Source organism: Triplophysa rosa, linkage group LG3, assembly GCF_024868665.1.
Source record: "Triplophysa rosa linkage group LG3, Trosa_1v2, whole genome shotgun sequence".
Taxonomy (NCBI): Eukaryota; Metazoa; Chordata; class Actinopteri; order Cypriniformes; family Nemacheilidae; genus Triplophysa; species Triplophysa rosa.
In genome coordinates, this window is record NC_079892.1 from 10,941,938 (window position 1) to 10,961,307 (window position 19,370).

At 37.3% G+C, this 19,370-nt stretch overlaps 1 protein-coding gene across 1 annotated transcript in view; it reads right to left on the minus strand.

Annotated features, from left to right (window-relative positions):
- Positions 1-7,046, minus strand: part of roraa (RAR-related orphan receptor A, paralog a) — a 277,550-nt gene extending 270,504 nt beyond the window's left edge. The window contains exon 1 of the mRNA XM_057329380.1: positions 6,730-7,046. Within this exon, the coding sequence (XP_057185363.1) occupies positions 6,730-6,883 (154 nt within the window). The 5' untranslated portion in view covers positions 6,884-7,046. The remainder of the gene's footprint in view (positions 1-6,729) is intronic.
- Between the last annotated feature and the right edge of the window lie 12,324 nt (positions 7,047-19,370).

Sequence of the window (19,370 nt, forward strand, 5' to 3'; positions counted from 1 at the left end):
CTCTCCAATAATTTTAATTTAGACTGCGATACCAAACTCACCCACTAGATATCAATGTCCCATACCGTTTCTTTATGCGACAAAGTTACACGACCCATTTAACAAATAATTTATTTAATAAAATGAACACAACAAAATTCAACAAGTTGTTTATTTAATACAACTATTATACAATAAAATAATAAATAAATAAATAGTTATATAATATTATAATATATAATATAAATACATATATTTGGTCTGGCCACTAGCAAACACAAACACAAAAAAAACAAACACAGACTGGAAGTTAACTTCGGACCAGGTGCGTGCGTCCGATGAAACGTCTATAAAAGTACAGTGTAGGGATGGGCGATATGGCCCTAAAACTCTATCAAGATAATTTCTGGTATTTGTTGTGATAACGATAAAAATGACGATATATCCATAACACCATCCACCGCTGTTTTTTGCATCAAGTGATAGTAGCTGCATGTAGTCTAGACCCTCAGAAAAACAAATATTATCAAAAAGTAAAACGTACCCCAAATCAAACAGCTCCTAAAATATACCTACAGTATTTTTGTAAATATAAAATATAATAGTGAGATTCGACTTCAAAAGGTTGTAGTAAAGAAAAGTTAAATGAACTAAAGCTCAATAAACACATCATGTCATACCTAAAACTGTATATATTCTATTGTTGGGTGGAAACGATCGATCGCATCACGCTGTCAATCACTCTCTCTTGAACTGTGTGAACCTTCTCTTCTCACAGCAACATACACTGAATCTGTCTATGACTCACGCTACAGAAAGAGAACAGAAAAATGCGGTGTAGCGAGGAAGGCGGGGCGAGAGCCGTGGGGCGGGTAAGGCGGGGCCGGCGGCGTAAGTGGCAACGAGTGTCAGCTTTACGCCGCTGGCCCCGCCTTACCCGCCCCACGACTCTCGTCCCGCCTTCCTCGCTACATGCGGATAAAAGAAATCTAATTAAATAATCTACGCTGTCATGCGCTCATAAACGTGTTTAAAATAACGTAATACAAACTTTCATTTGTTCTGTATGTAAACAGGCAGCAGTGCTGTGAACGCTGTGTCGCTATGAAAGCACATGTGAGCGTGAGCTGTGCACGGGACGCTCCGTTCATCCTGTATATAACAGGCAAGAAATCGTATTAAACAATTAGCGCACACTCGCATAACATCTAACGAATGTTTAAATAAATACTTTTAGCCAAACTAAATGTTGTGGTGTAACGTATTATGACTATCAACGAATACTTAACAAACGAATTAAATAAAACGAAAGTGAAACTAAACATTAACTCGGATGCATCTACAGTGCCAACCTAAACGAGATTTAGAGCTCGTCTTTTAGTGCAAACTCTTTCTCAGCTTCACGTCCGCCCTCCGCTATACCCATTTTCGCTTCACATATGAGCTTTGAATGGGTCTCACAAAGAAATACGTCATCAACTAGAATTTATCGTTTATATCGCGGGAAGACTAATTCCTATCGTTTGGGGAATTTCTACCGGTATATCGCAAACGATATAACATCGCCCATCCCTAGTACAGTGTATAACTTGTTGCAACCCTCTGGCAATTTATGCATGCTTTTACTTTTTTAATAAATTATAAAAATATGAATATTATAAAATAATATATTATTAACAGTTTGTTTTCTAAATTGTTGTAGTCACACCACAGGACACATGAACGGTTTCTTTGTCAACTACCCAGATACATTCATAATAAAAGTAATAAGTATTAAAGTGTGTGTGAAAAGACAAATAATATTTTGAACGTATTTAGCTAAGTAAAAAAACACATAAGAACGCTAAATTCAAATATACACACTGATAAACTCAAATTGACACTCACGTGTTTCATGACAAAATATACAGAACACAATCTCACGGCAAAAACGTAACTATGTGGCTAATTTGGGCGAATTCGTTTGATCTCATTCATACATTTTAGTACGATTTGCTTTCGTGCCAGTGATTGTATTGTAGCTTCAGTATTGCTTTTTTTCTAGTAATCGTACATTTTTGTACAACGTACAAATTCACACAAATAAGCCACTTTGTAAAATAGTTACGAATTCCCCATTGGGTCTCAATTTAAATGTAAGAAAAAAGCGAAAAAGTTATTTTAATTTGTTCATTTGTTTTCAAGAAAGGAAGGGACGGCATGAGAATTAATAAATTATATTAAAATAAAATATAATTCAAAAATATGCATTAGAATGTAATATAATTGTCTTTCTGAATGACCTATAATCTTCAAAAATATATTTTCCTTTTATAGTGGCCATCTCTGTTTAGTTTCAAGAAAAAGAGCAACATACATTTTGAACAACATGAGGGTGACCTTTTTTAGGGTAAACTATTCTATTAACCTGTTAAAACCATAAGTAAAAAGCTGCACTAACATAATCATAAACTCTGATAGTTTCAAGACAGATTTTTTTTACTCTCTTAATACACATCACTAGTCTTATTGTGCATGGTTTATCAGCGCATGTCACTCCAAAGAAAAATCACTTTCATGTTGATGTCAAGACACAGCGTTTGAAGCGAATGCCTTCATTACATCCAAAGCTCTTAAGCTACAACACACAAGCCTGAACCTTCATCGCTAAAAAAACAGGCCATTAATATTGTTTTCAAACATTCTCTTTGAGCGCTGGAAGATGCCACGTGTCGGTAACACTACCCACTCCAAGTGATTTAAGCAATTGCGTGGCCTCTTGTCTGACCCTCTGTTATCCTACAAAAGCCCTCCCTGAAATAAGATGTCAAGTGTCAGCGCCTGAGGTTAAAATATCAAGTGCCAGTTCTCTGCTTTGCCTTTCAACCTCCCGGAAGGTCAAATCTGATGTCTGACCTACTCTGAGCTCCTTTGTGAATGTGTTCAAGCACAGGCAAAAATAAATGCAAGCGAAAAAGTGAAAGAGAGAAAGAAAGGTCAGAGCCCGGTATGGTCAAAAAGACAGAGTGGGCATTGTGTATAAAAAGTGAAAATGGAAAATTTGCTCCTTACTAAATGTCTTCACGTCCAGATGTTGGTTTTTGTGGACAAACTTAAATACAGTGTCTGAATGATGCACTGTAATTTAGAGAATGCTTCAGATGTTTGACACTGAAAAAATGAAGCCTTTCTTGACTTGAATCCTTTTAGATGTGTGCAATAAACCCAGCATATATGCATGTTTTTAAATAGGACTATAGACATTTATTAAATTCCTTACATTTCATGCAAACCATATGATTTAAAACGAATTTACTGTGTTATCAACACATCAATTAAATTCTATCCATGAGTATTATATAACACCTACAAAAATGTACTAAAAGAGATACACGTCCAGGCAATGGGTGTGGACAAACTCTTGTCTGGGATTTGTTTCATAGGTTTGAACACGCAAGCAAAATTAGTATCAAATGAGTCAAATGGATGACATTTACCGGGCAAGTTACCATATTTGGTAACTTAATCGACCAATCTCAACGGCGTTTCCATGCCTCTCCGTGAGCTTGTGTAAGCGCATGGATGTCTCCCAGTCAATCAATAGAGATCAGTCTACGTCACAAATAGTGACATCATGGCATGTGACCAATCAGGAGTTGCCGGGGGCATTTCAAACTTCAGCGTAATTCCGGAATTGTGAAACACGGATCTGCGCTCCTACCTACTACCACAAATACATAAACATAATCAAAACGAACAATGTTAAGTTAATGAAACTAACACGTTATATGGTTGAGAAGTCGTATTTAATGTTGAGATAGATGTTGTTCAGGTAAATGACAAAGTGTCTATTTTTAGACATACGCCCGATAAGTTTAGTAAGTCGTACTTTTACTAATAATGCATTATAACATATGGCAAATAGCATCTATTTATGCATTGAATGTTGCCACAGGTTTGTAAAACATTATACAGTGATCCAGTTGGAAACTTATTACAGTTTGTATTATACCTAAATGGCATATATTTGTGTTTATTTTTACTGTGAGCCTTATTCCTGCTAAAATAAGTGGCACCAGCAGTACTCAGTGCTATTTTTCACTTTTTGTTATATATTTACACATTTTTATGTCAATATTCTTTGATTTCAGTAGATCTGCACTTCACTGTCACGGTTTTGAGTGTGTGTTTGTGTTCCCAAATGTTCCTAAGTAAAAGACAAAATGTTCCTAAGTAAAAGAAAAAATGTTCCTAAATAAAAGAAAATAAATAAATACATATTCTATGAAGATAATATATGTTTTGTGCATTTATTTATATTTTATAAATGTGTCTTATATTTTTAAATATATAAACGTTTTGGGGAAAAAATGACCATAGACCGGCGAGGAACCATATATGGTAACTTCATTGACCTTGATTTTCAATATAAAAAAGTCACACAAGTTCAAAAGTCTTATAATAACCTCCAATAACACTCCAGGGTTGAAATTTGAATTTCTAATTATTTCAATGAGTGCCCTATAAAGGGTTAAGGTCAAATGACACTTCCATTCCATAAATGTTTTGAGTTTTGTGCGAAATGCTTGCAAATTATAAAAAAATGTACTTATATGAGAATTCAGTGGATGTACCCCTGTTCGGTCTGAACTCTCGAACTTCAATGATCCAATACCTATCTTAAATAAAATGTGCCAAAGACATATTTCAATTAAGAAACAAAGTACTAATATTGCTTTACATAAATGTAACCGGTCATTCTAAATCTTCAAAAGCCTCCGTTTTATTCCCTTTTCACTTGAGATCAAAGTAATGCGGTGTGCTTCATTTCAGAGAGAAAAGCGCTTCATTCATCCCAGCGCTGAGATTGCCTCCGACACCCACGATCACAGCCAATGTAGCGAAAGTGCAAAATAAACTTACTGCACATACCACAAGCAAAACCACAAACTGCTCGTGGTAAACTAATTATAAACTAGTTTCACGTGTGGTGTCCTACTGTGCGTAATTATGGAGATCTGACTAGACCACACTTTAAAAAGGGGTTTAGCAGGCAAAATATGATTAACTGTCACAGCTGGTGAAACGTGCACTTGAGCGTGGTACTGATATTTACCTTGCCCAAATAAATATATCTGAAATCAGCAAGCATACACATTTCTCAAAACAACTTATATACAATAACAATCTAGAAAATATTATTGTTTTTTATTACAAAAATTATTTGTTTGTGGCAAAATGACAATCTCAGCCTTATTTTTTTAAATTTTTTTTGCACTCTGAGAGACCGGCACGCCACAGTCACTATTGACTTTGTTAGTGTTGCAAAACCTGTGAATGTCAAACACAGTCCCACTAAACACTTTCACAGGGCCATTCACACAAGTGTTACATAACACGACTAAGGCGTGCTTTCTTTTCCTTTTCTCTTCCTTCTGTATGCACATCAGTCCATAACTGTAAAGGGTGGGGGTGAATATAGGTCAGCAGGTTAGGAGTGTCTCAATGTCAGTCTCCTTCCTTAAAAACAAAAAAACGACCTGGGCTCCAACTTACTTAAAAACTCCCATCCGTCCAGTGCCTCCCTATACCTGCCTGTTCTGACTGCTGTTACATAACTGAAGTGCTGGGAAAGTACCATGCTACAAAAGTGACACAAACCGCCTCGAACTGTGGCATCTGGCGACAAATGTGACGTGTCTATTGAAACGCGTAAGAATGAAAAAAGGTTGAACGGCTCTCTAATGATTTTCCCTCCTCTTGCGCGCTCGTCTCTGTTTATGGCAAAACTTGTTACATAACCAGCTTACATTCCGCGTTCACCATATCTGACTCTAAATATATCCCTCGGCACGACACACAGTAACAAGCTGAACAAAGATTGCAACTGTTGCTTTACATTGCGGCGTTTCACTCGATAAACACATTTATCGTCTGTATATTTGCTGATATATTTTCCGCTGAACTTGGAGCCGAGTTGAATGGAGACAGCGGAGGGGGAGTGGCTAAAAGACTACTGTCTCTACTGTAAAACACGGACAACTCCAAAGCAGACACATTTCACATTAAAGTTAAAACTTAAATCAGTGCGTTTAATTCGCGAAGGTAATAATCACTATGAAATGTTTTCTGTATGAGCAAAAAACCCATTTTGTACCGCATAGCAGCTCTCAAATCATGCAAGTAAAGGCATGCTGACAACCAATGAATGAAATATAAACAATACGATGAGTTTAAAATATCTTAAAACAAGCATTTATTTAAGAAAAAGCACTGAACGTTTTGGGAATATTGCCATTGCCATCGCCACAGTCTCAGTTAAACAGTTCACTTAAGTTGGACTGAAGAAATGAGCGTACCATCAGTGCGCTTTTCATTTATACTGTATTATTGCGAACTATAATGCCCAGCAGAAGTAAACTTTCACGTTGCAATTATACGAATATTCAATGAAAGCGTTTCTTCTTAATTTTTTGTCTTCGGTGTCAATGCTGTCACATATCCACCATCAGCAACAATGGATGGATCTATAACCGCGTCTACGAAGAGCGACAACAGCAACTCTAAAGCATTTTAAATTACATGTATCTCACAAATGCTTTTTATTCTCGTTTATTGCGCGATTTCCAATAAACAAGCGCAATGCAAATCCTGTTTTACGCACGGCGCGCCATCCAAGTTCATTTTGAAGCGAATTCACTTTGAAGTTTTGCGCATCATTATTACGGAGAATCCGTATCGTATCGATTCAAATGAATCACTGTCTCTTACCTCTGTTGGTACTAGAGCAGCTCTGCCTGCGCACCGGGGCTTGGTGCTCAGCTTTGCGGAGGGTCTCCAGGTTTACCGGGGTTTCCCTGACCGGGGTAACCGGCTCCGAGACGCCGTTGCCCGGGTCGCTCGCTGGATCTGGAGGGGACTCCATGTTGTATTTTAAGATCTTTCTTGAGCTGTTGCTGCTGTATCGCGATGCGCCGGGATGAGATTTACAGCTGAGAGATTTGATGAAGCTGTGTATTTTGTAGCAGAAGTAAGAAATGTTGAAAAGACGAGTGTAGACAGAGGTGGGTGTGTACGTTTGATTGTCCACTGGCAGCGCTAGTGAGAGCTCCAGTCAAACAGCTGAACAGGGAGAGACTGTCAATAGCCGATGAATGGATGTGTGTGCAGTGCACTGGGTACAGGAGACCCAGCGCATTTACACCGACACTTTCATGTCTTTGCCCATGTTTCAATGACACAGCCGCACTTTTTCCTGCATTAAAACATGAGATGTGAACTCTATGAAGGTAACTCGTGTATTGATGTAACTATTGTATTGATTTAGTTGATTTAGTTCCAACGGGATATATATTTTGTAAACCCTGTAAATATTAAGTTTAAAGCCCGTAAGCTTAGAAAAAAATGTGTCTTCAAATATGTACCCTCGTGAACGAAAACTGCAATGTTCACATTTTATTTTTTTAGCAGCATTGCAGGTTAAAGTGATACAGTATCATTACTTAGTAACATCTTTCCAGTATGTTGTTATCATCTGAACATTTACGCATTAGGCAATATCTCTTTTTATAATAATACAGACCTTATTTATTTTTTTAGATATTATTTTATCTTTAATGTCTCACAGTTGTTTTATAAATAAAGATCGAATTTATAATAAAGATTGCATTTCGTCGGGCCTAAATTATTGACGAGACTATACAAATAACAACCTGGAAGTATATTGGTAAACAAATTGTTGCGCGCGTGGCCTGATTTCATCCTTCTTTTAGTAAACATTAGCAGTTGTTTTAGAAAATTTGTTATAACTGTATAAAATGTATTCTTTGCATCAACTGACATAACATTGGTCTGATCATTTTTATTTTGCGTATTCAGTGTGAGAACGCGCCACATTTCTCACAGTAGATTAAGTTGGTCTGAACTCTGATCAAAGCCTCAACACCCTGAGCACCGGATAAAGCAAACTTTTATAGAAACGGGTTAGGAGCTTGTTTTGGTATTAAATAATGCCCAATGTGGGGTATCATTATCAATTAAAACGTCGTTTTATGTGTCATTGCAGTTGCAGGTTTCATCAAGGCGTTATAAACAGAATGCCTACTGCATGTGATCAGAGCAGCTGAAAGCCACGCCCTTCACAGAGCAGCACGTGGACTTTGGCATGGAGCTTGTAACTTTGATATCAAAAGCGCAAAGCGGGTCAAGTTCACCTCCTGGCACGAGTTAAGGGAACCGTTTCAGTTGTGCTGAGAGGTCAAAAAGACTGGTAGCAACATATTGCACAGGTATAAATCATCGTATTTATCGTCTTTAGAACTATTTAAATATTTACTGACCCTTAAAATGTCTTGAGTGATCCGCTGCCCTTTTCCTTCTATGGAACGCAATACTGTTGACTGTCAAGCTTGAAGCTTCACAACAAGATTACATAAATGTAATACAGTAACTCTAGTTCTTCCCAAGTTATATTGTTTGTAGCAAAAACATCAAGACTAGACGTAATATTTGCACGCGGTTCCCTCCGCGCTCAACTCTGATCAGCGCATGCGTGTTTTTCATTTGGCGCGAAAAAACGGATGCGCAGCTCTGACGGCATAGATGTTGTTCATTGTTATCGCTTGTAATATAAGGGCGGATTTAGACAGTAGCAGAAAAAAAATACAAAAACGTTCGCCACAGTTTTTTTAAATAATTATTTTGATAGTTGACCATCATGCTCACTGCAGATTGACGTTGGTGTGAACTTGAAGAAGGCTTCTTGCTCCTCAAAAATAATTCAGTTAACTTTAAGCTGAACTGGGTTAAACTTTAGATTCATATTATATTCACTGGCACATAATGACCTACAGAAATGGCTACATTGAAAAAAATATATTATTCAGCTGTTTCTGACATGCATCTCAGAAGGTTTGGAGATTTAATGTTTTGCACAGATAATGGCTTCCAGCCAAATAAAAAAAACTTTTAACTACAATATTAAACCTAAAGCAATCGTAAGGTCTTTCTCCCATTTGGCCATTTTAAAACATAGCTCATTTTTACAATGAGGAATAGACTTTGACAAGCAGAGTAACATTTCTTTGAGAGGAAGAAAAATTCATGATGCGCTTTCCTCTCCATAATGATAACAACTGTTCTTTTATTTAGAGTATGGAGACATGCAACATAAGCAACAGAAGAAATCATACTTGGGGAATATTGTCAGAGATAAAGTCATCGATGTAAAGGACAACCATTAACCAATGTTTAAGTGCATGTATACACATTCCTGGAAGGACGTTTCAAACCGAAAGACATTTGTAAACAAATAATTTAACAAACATTTTTGTGAAATGTTTAGTTTGTATTTGCACTATATTTTGACAAAAATCCAATTGATATGAAATAGTTTTATGTAATTCAAATACATTCAAATACCCCAGCATATTTAATAAACTGATTGTGGCTTAAAGTGCCATAACAAAACACTGTTGTGGCCTGAAAGTTTTGAAAATGTTTTCCGTACTTCAGTATAAAAATTAAGCATTTTGTAGTTGCATTTATTGACTCTTTCAATACCGTCACTGATTCACCCCTGACAAGTGATAACAAAGTGTCCGTTATTTTTTTTTATTTTGTCAGCTGGTGTTGCTTATCTGTATGCCCAGTCATTTATTATTTTAAAATAAAGTCAGTCCTATACTCAGGAAATCATTCTGAATGTGTTCACACAAAGGCATGTGGTTTGTATCTGTCGTATGAAATGTGTCGTTTTTCTTATTATTATTCCTTACTACATGTTTGATAGCATCCAATGTTTACTTATTTTTCTGTGAGATCATCCCTTCATGCAGTCTGCTTGGCCTTTCAGGTCTCTTGATTTAAAAGCATTTTTGATGTCTGAGTGTTTCTTGGTATGATTGGCTACATGTTTTCTCATGTACTCTTTATAACAAACCTGTCAGGCAAATAATGCCTCTCATTCCTTCTCATTTTGAAAATGTTAGTACAGCACGGACAAAAGATAAATCTGTGCTGTATTTTTTGTGTGTAATTGTTAGTTGGAGATTGAAAATATCTGGAGTCACTGTAAACTCAAATAAGTTAATCTTTTTAAATATTTTTAAATTAACTAATTGTTAAATCGCCCCCATCAGTGGCCAAAACTTTATAACATTACTGGTTGCATTACTGTTTTTTCATGATGCCATTTTGTATAATACATTTTGATTAAGAAATTAAGATTTTACGAGGTGGATAATTCATATAAATTTGTATGTTATGAATCGTACAAGAACGAACGTATGATTACTAGAAAAAAAGCAATACTGGAGCTCCTCAAACCACACTTCCCTCACCTGGATAATTGGGCCTAAATTACGGCATTGGCCTGGTCATGTTGGTTTCCACCTCACATGGTCTTTACTGAATTAGGAGAGGTGAAAAGCGCTGTGTTTCTGAACATCGACAAAACAACACAATTACATTTACATTGGCTAAAAACACCAAGAGTGTTTGTCAGGAGGGTCATTATGGATCCATTTCCCTGTTACTTCCTCATTTTTTGTGGTTAGATGTGTTTCCTCCATTTGGGGAGATAATCAGTGCCCATGGCTTTTATTTTCAAAAGACCATTTTCATTACCTTACAATGTGTATTGATTTTGCAGTAATTACGGCTCTCTCATAAATCCGGTGAATTTAGAAATGTAATTTTCATGGATTCTCACGCGCTGTTGTGTTGGAAAGAGAATGAACTTGAGTGATCTCTTATCCCCTTTCTGTAGTCTTCTGAAGATATTAAAGCGGCCCTAACAAACGCGGTTTCTGCCAATCTCATATTAATCTTGAGTACCTATAGAGTAGTATTGCATACTTCGTATCTTCGAAGAGTATTTCGTTTGATCACATTTATAAAAGATAGATACAGCTGTACGAGTATTTCTGAAATCATACAGCGCATGTGGGGGGGGGGGGTAGGCTGAACTAAAGCACGTGCGCACCCATTGCCAACAAAACACAGACATCAGTTTCACTCACCGCATGCAGTTCATGTCCGGCATCTTTTAGCGCTGGGACGGCTCCATATATCAGTTTCAAACGATCTCCAAATCCAGCGTTATATCCACCGTTTATATAACATTCATCACCCAAATGCAGTGAACAAACAAACACCTGAACTTCGCGAATGTCTGCTCTCTCTCTCTCTCTCCTGCACACAAGTGAAAGTGACGTCTGCGCATGCTCCTTCTCCTGCTCTCCTTGCTGCCGCGTGGGCGTGCCGCGTGCTTTTCCGGGAGAATTGTCCAATAAGGGACTAAGAAAAATAGTTACGAAACAGTTTTATATGTTCGAAAAAAACTTTCCGAAACCTGTACGATCGCTGGGGGAGTGTATCGAGCACAGAAATACTACGTAATACGCCCAACTCGTTTTTTGACAAGTTGACCATGTTAAGCATGAGAAGACAGCACGTTTAACATTGTAAAGTCGTCAGAATGCATGACACACCGTTGCACCACCCCTTTAAACATCCTCATTAGATCACTGCATTCTTGTTAATGAAAGGCATATAAATTAAGCATCGTAATGTCTAGACGGCTCATTAATGCTGATATTTGCCACAGGTTGTATGAGGTTTTTGACACTGTTCAGTGTTATTCGAAGTTTGTAGGTCATGACGAAATGCCGAAAAGCTATTGTTACGCTATGAAATTCTTCATACCTGTTACACATATGCAGAATGCCAAAATAAAATTTATAGAAAGGTATGCATACCTATAACGCAGATCGAGATAATCTGATGGCACGATTTCAATCGTGTTACCAAATAATACAGCATTCACAATTCATTATCGTTTCTCATTTTGACAGTAAAAAATTAGGAAATTTGAGAAAATTGCATGGCAGCCTTTTCTAATCAAAGGCTGATGTCAGTTGTGATGTCATTTGAGGGGTGGAGCTAGTTGTTACAGTTTGAGAAAACATTTTTAAATGCTCAAAGATGAATCATAAACAAAACCTTAATGCAAAAACATGCTTTAATTTTAATTTATTGTTGGCTTACAATTGTTAGTAAGTGATAAAATGCAAGCACAATACTTTTAATTTAAGTAGCAATGCAAAACAATCATTTTTCGTAACAATCATTTGCAAACTACTTCGATCATTATTACCAGTTTTAAGACAGTCAACGCTCAAAACCATCTTCAAAAGGAACCTGGATTACATTACCGATCAATTCAAGAACTGTTTATTGTGTCATTTTTTTCTTACGCAATTCTTCACCTTCCTTTGGGAACCAAGTTTACACATACTTCCAAACATTTGGTCCCGTCCTCAGTACGTAAACAAAATAATGAGGAAATATGACTTTGCATTCTTCTCCATCATCTCTCTTCTTGGAGTTTTGCACAAACCCAAACAGTCCAGGGAGAGATTCAGGAAAAGCGAAGGCAGCGTAAGGTTTCATTTACAGTATTACACACTCAGCCTTTTTCTGCAACAAACAGTGTAAAAGCAGCTAGCTTGTGTCCTGCTGCTTTATGTATCCTCTGGTCCTCATAAGACAGTAAATGGCATAACCACGAGAACCTGACTAGCTCGAAGCTTATAATCCATTACAGGAGGCTGGGAACAGAAGATCTTGAGATGTCTGTGGTCTGTAACTGCCAAACAACTATAAACGGTCCATCATCTGGCCAATAACTACTCAAATATAAAAGGTTAAGCTGGTTAAACAATGTGGCCTTTCTGGTGATGCTAGTAGACCAATGAAGTCTTGGCTAGTAGAAATGCCTGGTGGGGGCCAGCATACAAAATGCAACATATGCTGGTCTTTTCATCATAGAATGTTGATGAAACATGCTCAGCTAATGCATAAACTAATGTGAATCAAATGTGGAAAAACATTGTGTATTCTCGAGTGATTTGTGCATGAGGTCATAATGAGGAGAGGCTAGGGGATCGAGAACTACAAATGTTGCCTCAATGCAACAGCTATTGCTTGACCCCAAACAGGCTTTGCTAAATGCCAAGTCTCAGTTGCTGTGTTCCAAAACATAGTCCTAAAGTCCTACACCCTAAAAAAAAAAAAATGGTGCTATATAGCACTAAAAGTGGTTCTTTGCTCATAATCATAGGGGAAACCCTTTTAGTACTATATAGCACCATATCTTGGTGCTTCAGTGGTTCTTCAGAGGTTCTTCAGTGGTTCTTCAGAGGTTCTTTGGGATGACTGAGGTGTTATAGAACCGTTTCCATATAAAAGAACCTGTTAAGCCCCTGTATGGTTCTTGAGAGGTTCTATATATCACCTCAGTCATCCCAAAAAACCGCCGAAGAACCACTAAAGCGCCAAAATATGGTTCTATATAGCACTAAAAATGGTTCCCATATGATTACGAGCCAAGAACCACTTTTAGTGTATATAGCACTATTTTTTTTAGTGTAATGTGTTAAAAGTCCCAATGTGAAAGTGTCCACTGATGTACAGTATATGCAATCCATGTTCAGCTGATAAAACTGTAATATACAAAATGGACTCCATTCTTTTCATTGTGTTGTTTTAAGTTCAGAGTGAATTTTGTAAATATGCCACATTTTATTTCACTATTTCAATATCACACAGTAATGTTCACAGTAAAGGTCCCCAGAAAATTTTTGAGAAACAAAACACAAAAGTTGTAAAATTCTACTGAAGATTCTTGCAGTTTAATTTCTACAAACAATATGCTGTCTTTATAATATCAAACTCACTATTTGTTTAAATGCTTCTTTATACAAAAAAATTTATATGTATTTTAGAAAGGGGGTCCCTCGCAAAAGGTTCATCATATTTGGGGGTCCTTGGCATGAAAAAGTTTGAAAACCCCTGGGCTATAGCATGAAAAATACTTTGTTGTATAATTAGAATATTTAAGCAAGAAAAAAGATGTCAAGAACAGAATAGGCCTGTAATGAATTTCACTGACTGGTCATTGTGTTCATTGCAGGTTCATTTTAAACCCTGTTTAGGTGCATGATTTATTTAAACAAAGGTTGAATACCTTTTGATTTACTTTGTCACATGCTCCCATTTGTATTTTTGCTCTAATTAATGTCACAGGGATGCAGAGTGTCATTCAACCCTTGCAGTTAAACACTAATACAAATGAAACAAGCAAAACAACACAAGCGAAAGGCTGATACGCTTGGACTGTGAACTTGGCTAACAGAGGAAAAGAAACACATTTAATGTTGCTTGAGGAGCGAGAAAGAAAGAGGAATCCCATCCTGCCATGTTTGTGCATTTGCATGGGGATAATTAGTCCGCGGGGCAACATTTCCCCACAGAAAAAGCAGAGGAGCTTGATACACCAGGGATGATGTGGAAACATCTACTGGCCGGTTTTAAATGTCAGCGTGTGTGCGTTTGCCGAAGTTTAAGATAAAGCACCAACACAAACTCGCCGCGAGTCTTTGACCTGAGCAGGTGTGACCACAGAACAAGAACATCTCGAGTCGAGATAAAACAACAAACAAGATGATACAAATGCCATGGTTTGGAATTGTCCCTCACTGCCTTCACAAACAAATCATAGTCCCAGTCCCAATGAGAGAATCTAGATGGGGTCTACATAAAATGGTTGACCCCCTCACCTAGGCTTCGGACTTTCCCAGCGGTGGCTAAATTCATATGTTGAAAGCCCATTCAACAGTCTATAAGTGTAATTGAGTGCACTTTTAGAAAAGACCCATTCAAAGACACTTTCCCTCTGAGAATCCATGGTCTGTGCCGGACAGATGGAAAACGCTTAATGGAACAGCATTTCCATTGGGAAGTTGGGTCGCTTCCTCAAGAAGAGCCACGTTTCCTCCTCGACCCCTTTCGAGTTGTGCGCCAGCCCCTTGTCCTTCAGCCGTCGTGACCTTTGACCTTCCGCGTCCCACACTTTTAAAATTCAATGTCGCGAAGTTGCCGGGAAGGAAAAGTAGAGCAGAGAAGACAAAAAGACAGGAAGACTGAGAGAAATAGCATAAGAAAGTAAAAGAGAGCCGAGGGAAAACTCTCTGTTCTTACATCACTGATCATAGCCCACCGCCAGGCCCACCGCCACCCTTCCCATCAGCCCCCACCCCTGTGTTTAAAACCAAGAAGAGGCAAGGACGAGTCTGATACACCGGCGCTTTCATTTTTTGAGTGATGATGAATTGCTGCCGCCGTGCTAGACTGGAGCAGGGGAAAGATGCGACGGATGCGGGGCAGGAGACTCACCGTGCCTGCCTGTGTTTAAAAATGATTGATTAAACTGACACCGGCGCAGGAGTACAGAGACGCTCTATTTTTCTCCTTCATTATGTAAGACAATATTTCAAATCAAAAGAGCACCAGAAGAGGACAGCACGAGCCCCCAGATAGGATACCCTTCAGATAAAGTTTACACACAAATCAAAAACATGAAAGAATGCGCGTTACGTGCCAACGAGATGTTTTTTTCAGATTCATTTATAAAATACGTGCATAAAAAATAAAAGAACGTCTTTTTTTGCTTGTTAAAAACGATCTTGCTATTTAAAAAGAAATCAAAATTTTGAGCATGCTAATAATATTAACAGAATTGAATCTGTAATCTAAACACGTGCAACTCTGTTTGTCCTGTCCTGTGACATGTACTGTAAAGAATTTAACCAGGTAAGTCCAGATTCGTCACCTGCTCTAAAAGAAATACAAGCTTTCTTTGTATTAAGGAAGGTTTCGAGATTTCTTATTTTCGACTTGAACTTCATAAAAATAAATAATGTGTACAGCCCTTTTTTAAAGTGTTATAAAAGAATCATAGTTTGAACAATATTAAAACAATTATAAAATATTTTCTTCAACTGTACATTACATGACATATTTTGTCAAAAATGTGGCTTTCTTAATTGTGATGACAATGTTAAAGGGGTATTTCAGCCAAAAATGGAATTTCTATCATCGTTTTCTCATCCTCTTGTCATTTCAAACCTGTATGACTTTCTTCTTACTGCAGAACACAAAAGAAGATGTTATGAAAAATGTTGGTAACCGAACGACAGATGAACCCATTCATTCTATTGTATGGACACAAAACCAATGCAAGTCAATGGGTACGGCCGTTGTTCGGTTACCAATGTTCTTCAAAATATCTAAGTCTAGTAAACGATGACAGAACTTTCATTTTTGGGGGAACTGTACTGAATATATTCACATCTCAAATCCACCATCAGTTATATTTTGATCCTATTGTAGCTTCCCCAAAAGAAAAAACACATTATAATGGAATTGTAAACCTAACTATGTGTTTCAAGACCACACACCAAACAAATTATTCTTCATTTCACCCTTAAAATGTAACAAATCTGTGTTACTACCATATTGTTTCATTAAAAGCACATATGTGTGTGTGTTTTCTCTTCTGGTTCTATTTACACGTGATGTGATTTTGTGTCTTCACAGCAGAGAAATGATGCGGCTGGTGCCAAGCAGAGCCCGAACACAGAGCGGCTCGATTGTGTGTAAAATCCTGATCTGACACACACATCAAACCCAGAGATGGAGTGACACGTTTGTGGTAGTTCAAAGTAATGACTGATGTGCAGCATGGCAGACAGACGTCTGACACTGACATACACACATACACAAACATCAGCTCTCCTGGGCAAAACAAGAGAGCCTTTTTCTCACTAACATTGCTCGAGTCATGAGCTTTCACTGCTTTTTACATCGTTCCAGCTAAAAAACCATGCTCGTAATGATACGTGGCTGAGTCGATGTTATTACCATGCACTGAAAAATGAAGAAATAAGGCACATAAGCACGGCTAAGATGTTTCCCTGGTGCAATGCTACCAAACAGCACCATCTAGCAGCTCCGGGATGCTTAGAATATCAAAGTCTTCCGCAATTGCAGGTGCTACTGGAATATTAACCACCGTCTTGAATAAATTCAGGCGGAAAAACGTGATGGTATCCCGGTGTGTTTATTGATATGGTTTTCAGATTGAGGAATAAAATAAAAAGCATCTCATGCTGGTGTATGACAGCGATCTTAGACTCGGTTACATCATTCACACGATGTGGGATCCCAGAGACTACTACTAAACTAAAACTACTAAAGTGTCAGTGACAAGTAAAGACAAGAAAAAGCTCAAAATGTATGTGTCAGGTTCTTTGAAATACTTTGTTGAATTCATATACAGTACATATTTATACCATTTGACATTTGACCATTTCAATTAATTAATTAATTTAATTAATTAATTAATTAATCTTTCTTTCACTTTTCACTTTCACTTTATTCTTTGTCATGATTTGACAACATGATTACATACACATTTATGCAGTTATTGTCTATATATACTAGTCAAAAGTTTAAACACACCTTTTATTTTTTATTATGTTTTTGAATGACACTTGAATGATGAAAATTATGGCATTGTGACAAAAATGTATATTTGAAAGTAAAAAAGTGTCAACCCCTGTTTATCTAAATTAGATCTCTTCACATTTTGTGCATCGTATGAGTTTCATGAGATTCATCCTGGAATGCTTTTTTAACAGAATCAAGTAAGTTTCCATATATATTTTTCATTTAAATCTAGGTTTTGTAAGTAAATAAGATGCAGCAGACTAATCTGAACCATTTAAACAGATTTGTGTCAAAAGCTTCTTAAAGGCATAAGGTACTCGGAAATGTCATCATTTACCCATTTTCTTGTTCTATGAATCACAATTTTTATGCATTTTTTGTGATTGTCAATCTGTTAGTCTTTGCCTAATACAAAAAGAATGTCATGTACAGCCATGGAATATTTATATTAGAAGACCATTTCAAAAACATTTTTCGTTTTTCTGAATTTACTATTTACAGATGTGTTTAGGTAAAATGATCATTTTTGTTTCATTCTGTGAACTAAAAACAATATTTCTCCCAAATTTAAAAAAAATCATTGTTTCTATTCGCATTTATTTGCAGAAAATGAAAACTATAAGATGCTCTGTATTTCCAGACCTCAAACACTGCAAAAAAAAAAACAAGTTCAGATTCACTTTTAAGCAATGCAGCAGTCATTTTGTACATGTATTTAGAAAAAGTTGTGATAACCTTCATTTTTATCAGTGTCTTGTCATGCTGTCAGTCTTTCACGTTGCTGTTGAATGACTTTATATCACTACTGGTTTGATTTTGTTGAACTTCAACAGACACTGGACTGGAATGAAAACAATACATCTAGAAATGCTCATTTAAAAAAACGGTGTCTCTCAATGGTGTAGGTTTGGAACAACATGAGAGTGAGTGAATAAATGCTGACAGAATTTATTTAGGGTGAACTATCCCTGTTCGACCACGAGAAACATAAATTCATTGAAGTTTGGCCAAACTTTTACTGTATTTCTTTAAAAACAACTGACCTGGACACCCCAAAATGGACCACGCCACCTAAACCAAAGCTGCTATAATTTTTCTCTAATGTTACGGCATTATTAGAATATCACCAGACCACCAGATCATCACATTTAACAGACGTGTTGTGTTGTTTTCAAATCGGTTGCCTCTCAAAGTGTCCAGAGTCAGAATTGAATCATGGGATGTGTGTAGAGTTCAAATGACTGGGGAGACTTGCGGCTCTCAAAATCAGGAGGTGAAAAATGGCGTGGTTATTTGTACCTGACAGAAGTTAAGAGTCTCTCCCCCGCGGCCCAGTCGCTCCCTGCTGACCGCGAGCCTGCCTTCTCCTCTAGCTGCATCTCACCTTGCGAGAGACACACACACACACACACAATCCCTGAATGTGCATAAGATGGCCTACTATCTCCAGCACGCTCAGGAAATACTAGGCCAGAGGTGAGCGGGTCTCTGTCAGGTCGAGGTGTGTGCATGTGTTTGTAGTGGTTGTTGGTTTATAGGCGTGTGTCTAATTTCATATTAATCTCAGCGAATGACTGAATGGAGTCACATTGGTGTCATGAGGGGAAACATCTCTAGAGTGGTTTAGCGCCGACTTTTAGAGAGTACTCAACAAAACGGGCCAAATATAAGCTAATATAGTCAATGTGGGTTAAATAAAATATTTAGCATTAATTACATGAGACGTAAGGCTTTATGTAAACAACTATAGGAAAGCCATCTGTAGATTGATTTCTCCAAAAAGAATATTAAAAATTTTTAGCAAAAATTTAAGGGCAACATTGCCTAAACCAATGACATAAGTCAGGGGTGTAAGTATCTGTTTAACTGACCAATGGCAGACGGCGGGTGTGACTTATGTGGTACACCAACAAAATGTTTGTCTTGTAATTTTTCATCAAAATGTGACATCTTGCTCCGCCTATAAAATGAATTTCCATTTCGGCTGACATCACCGATCCCTTTTATTTTTAAACCCCCACCAGCCACCTGTCATACAGAGACCACTCTTCTCAACCCAA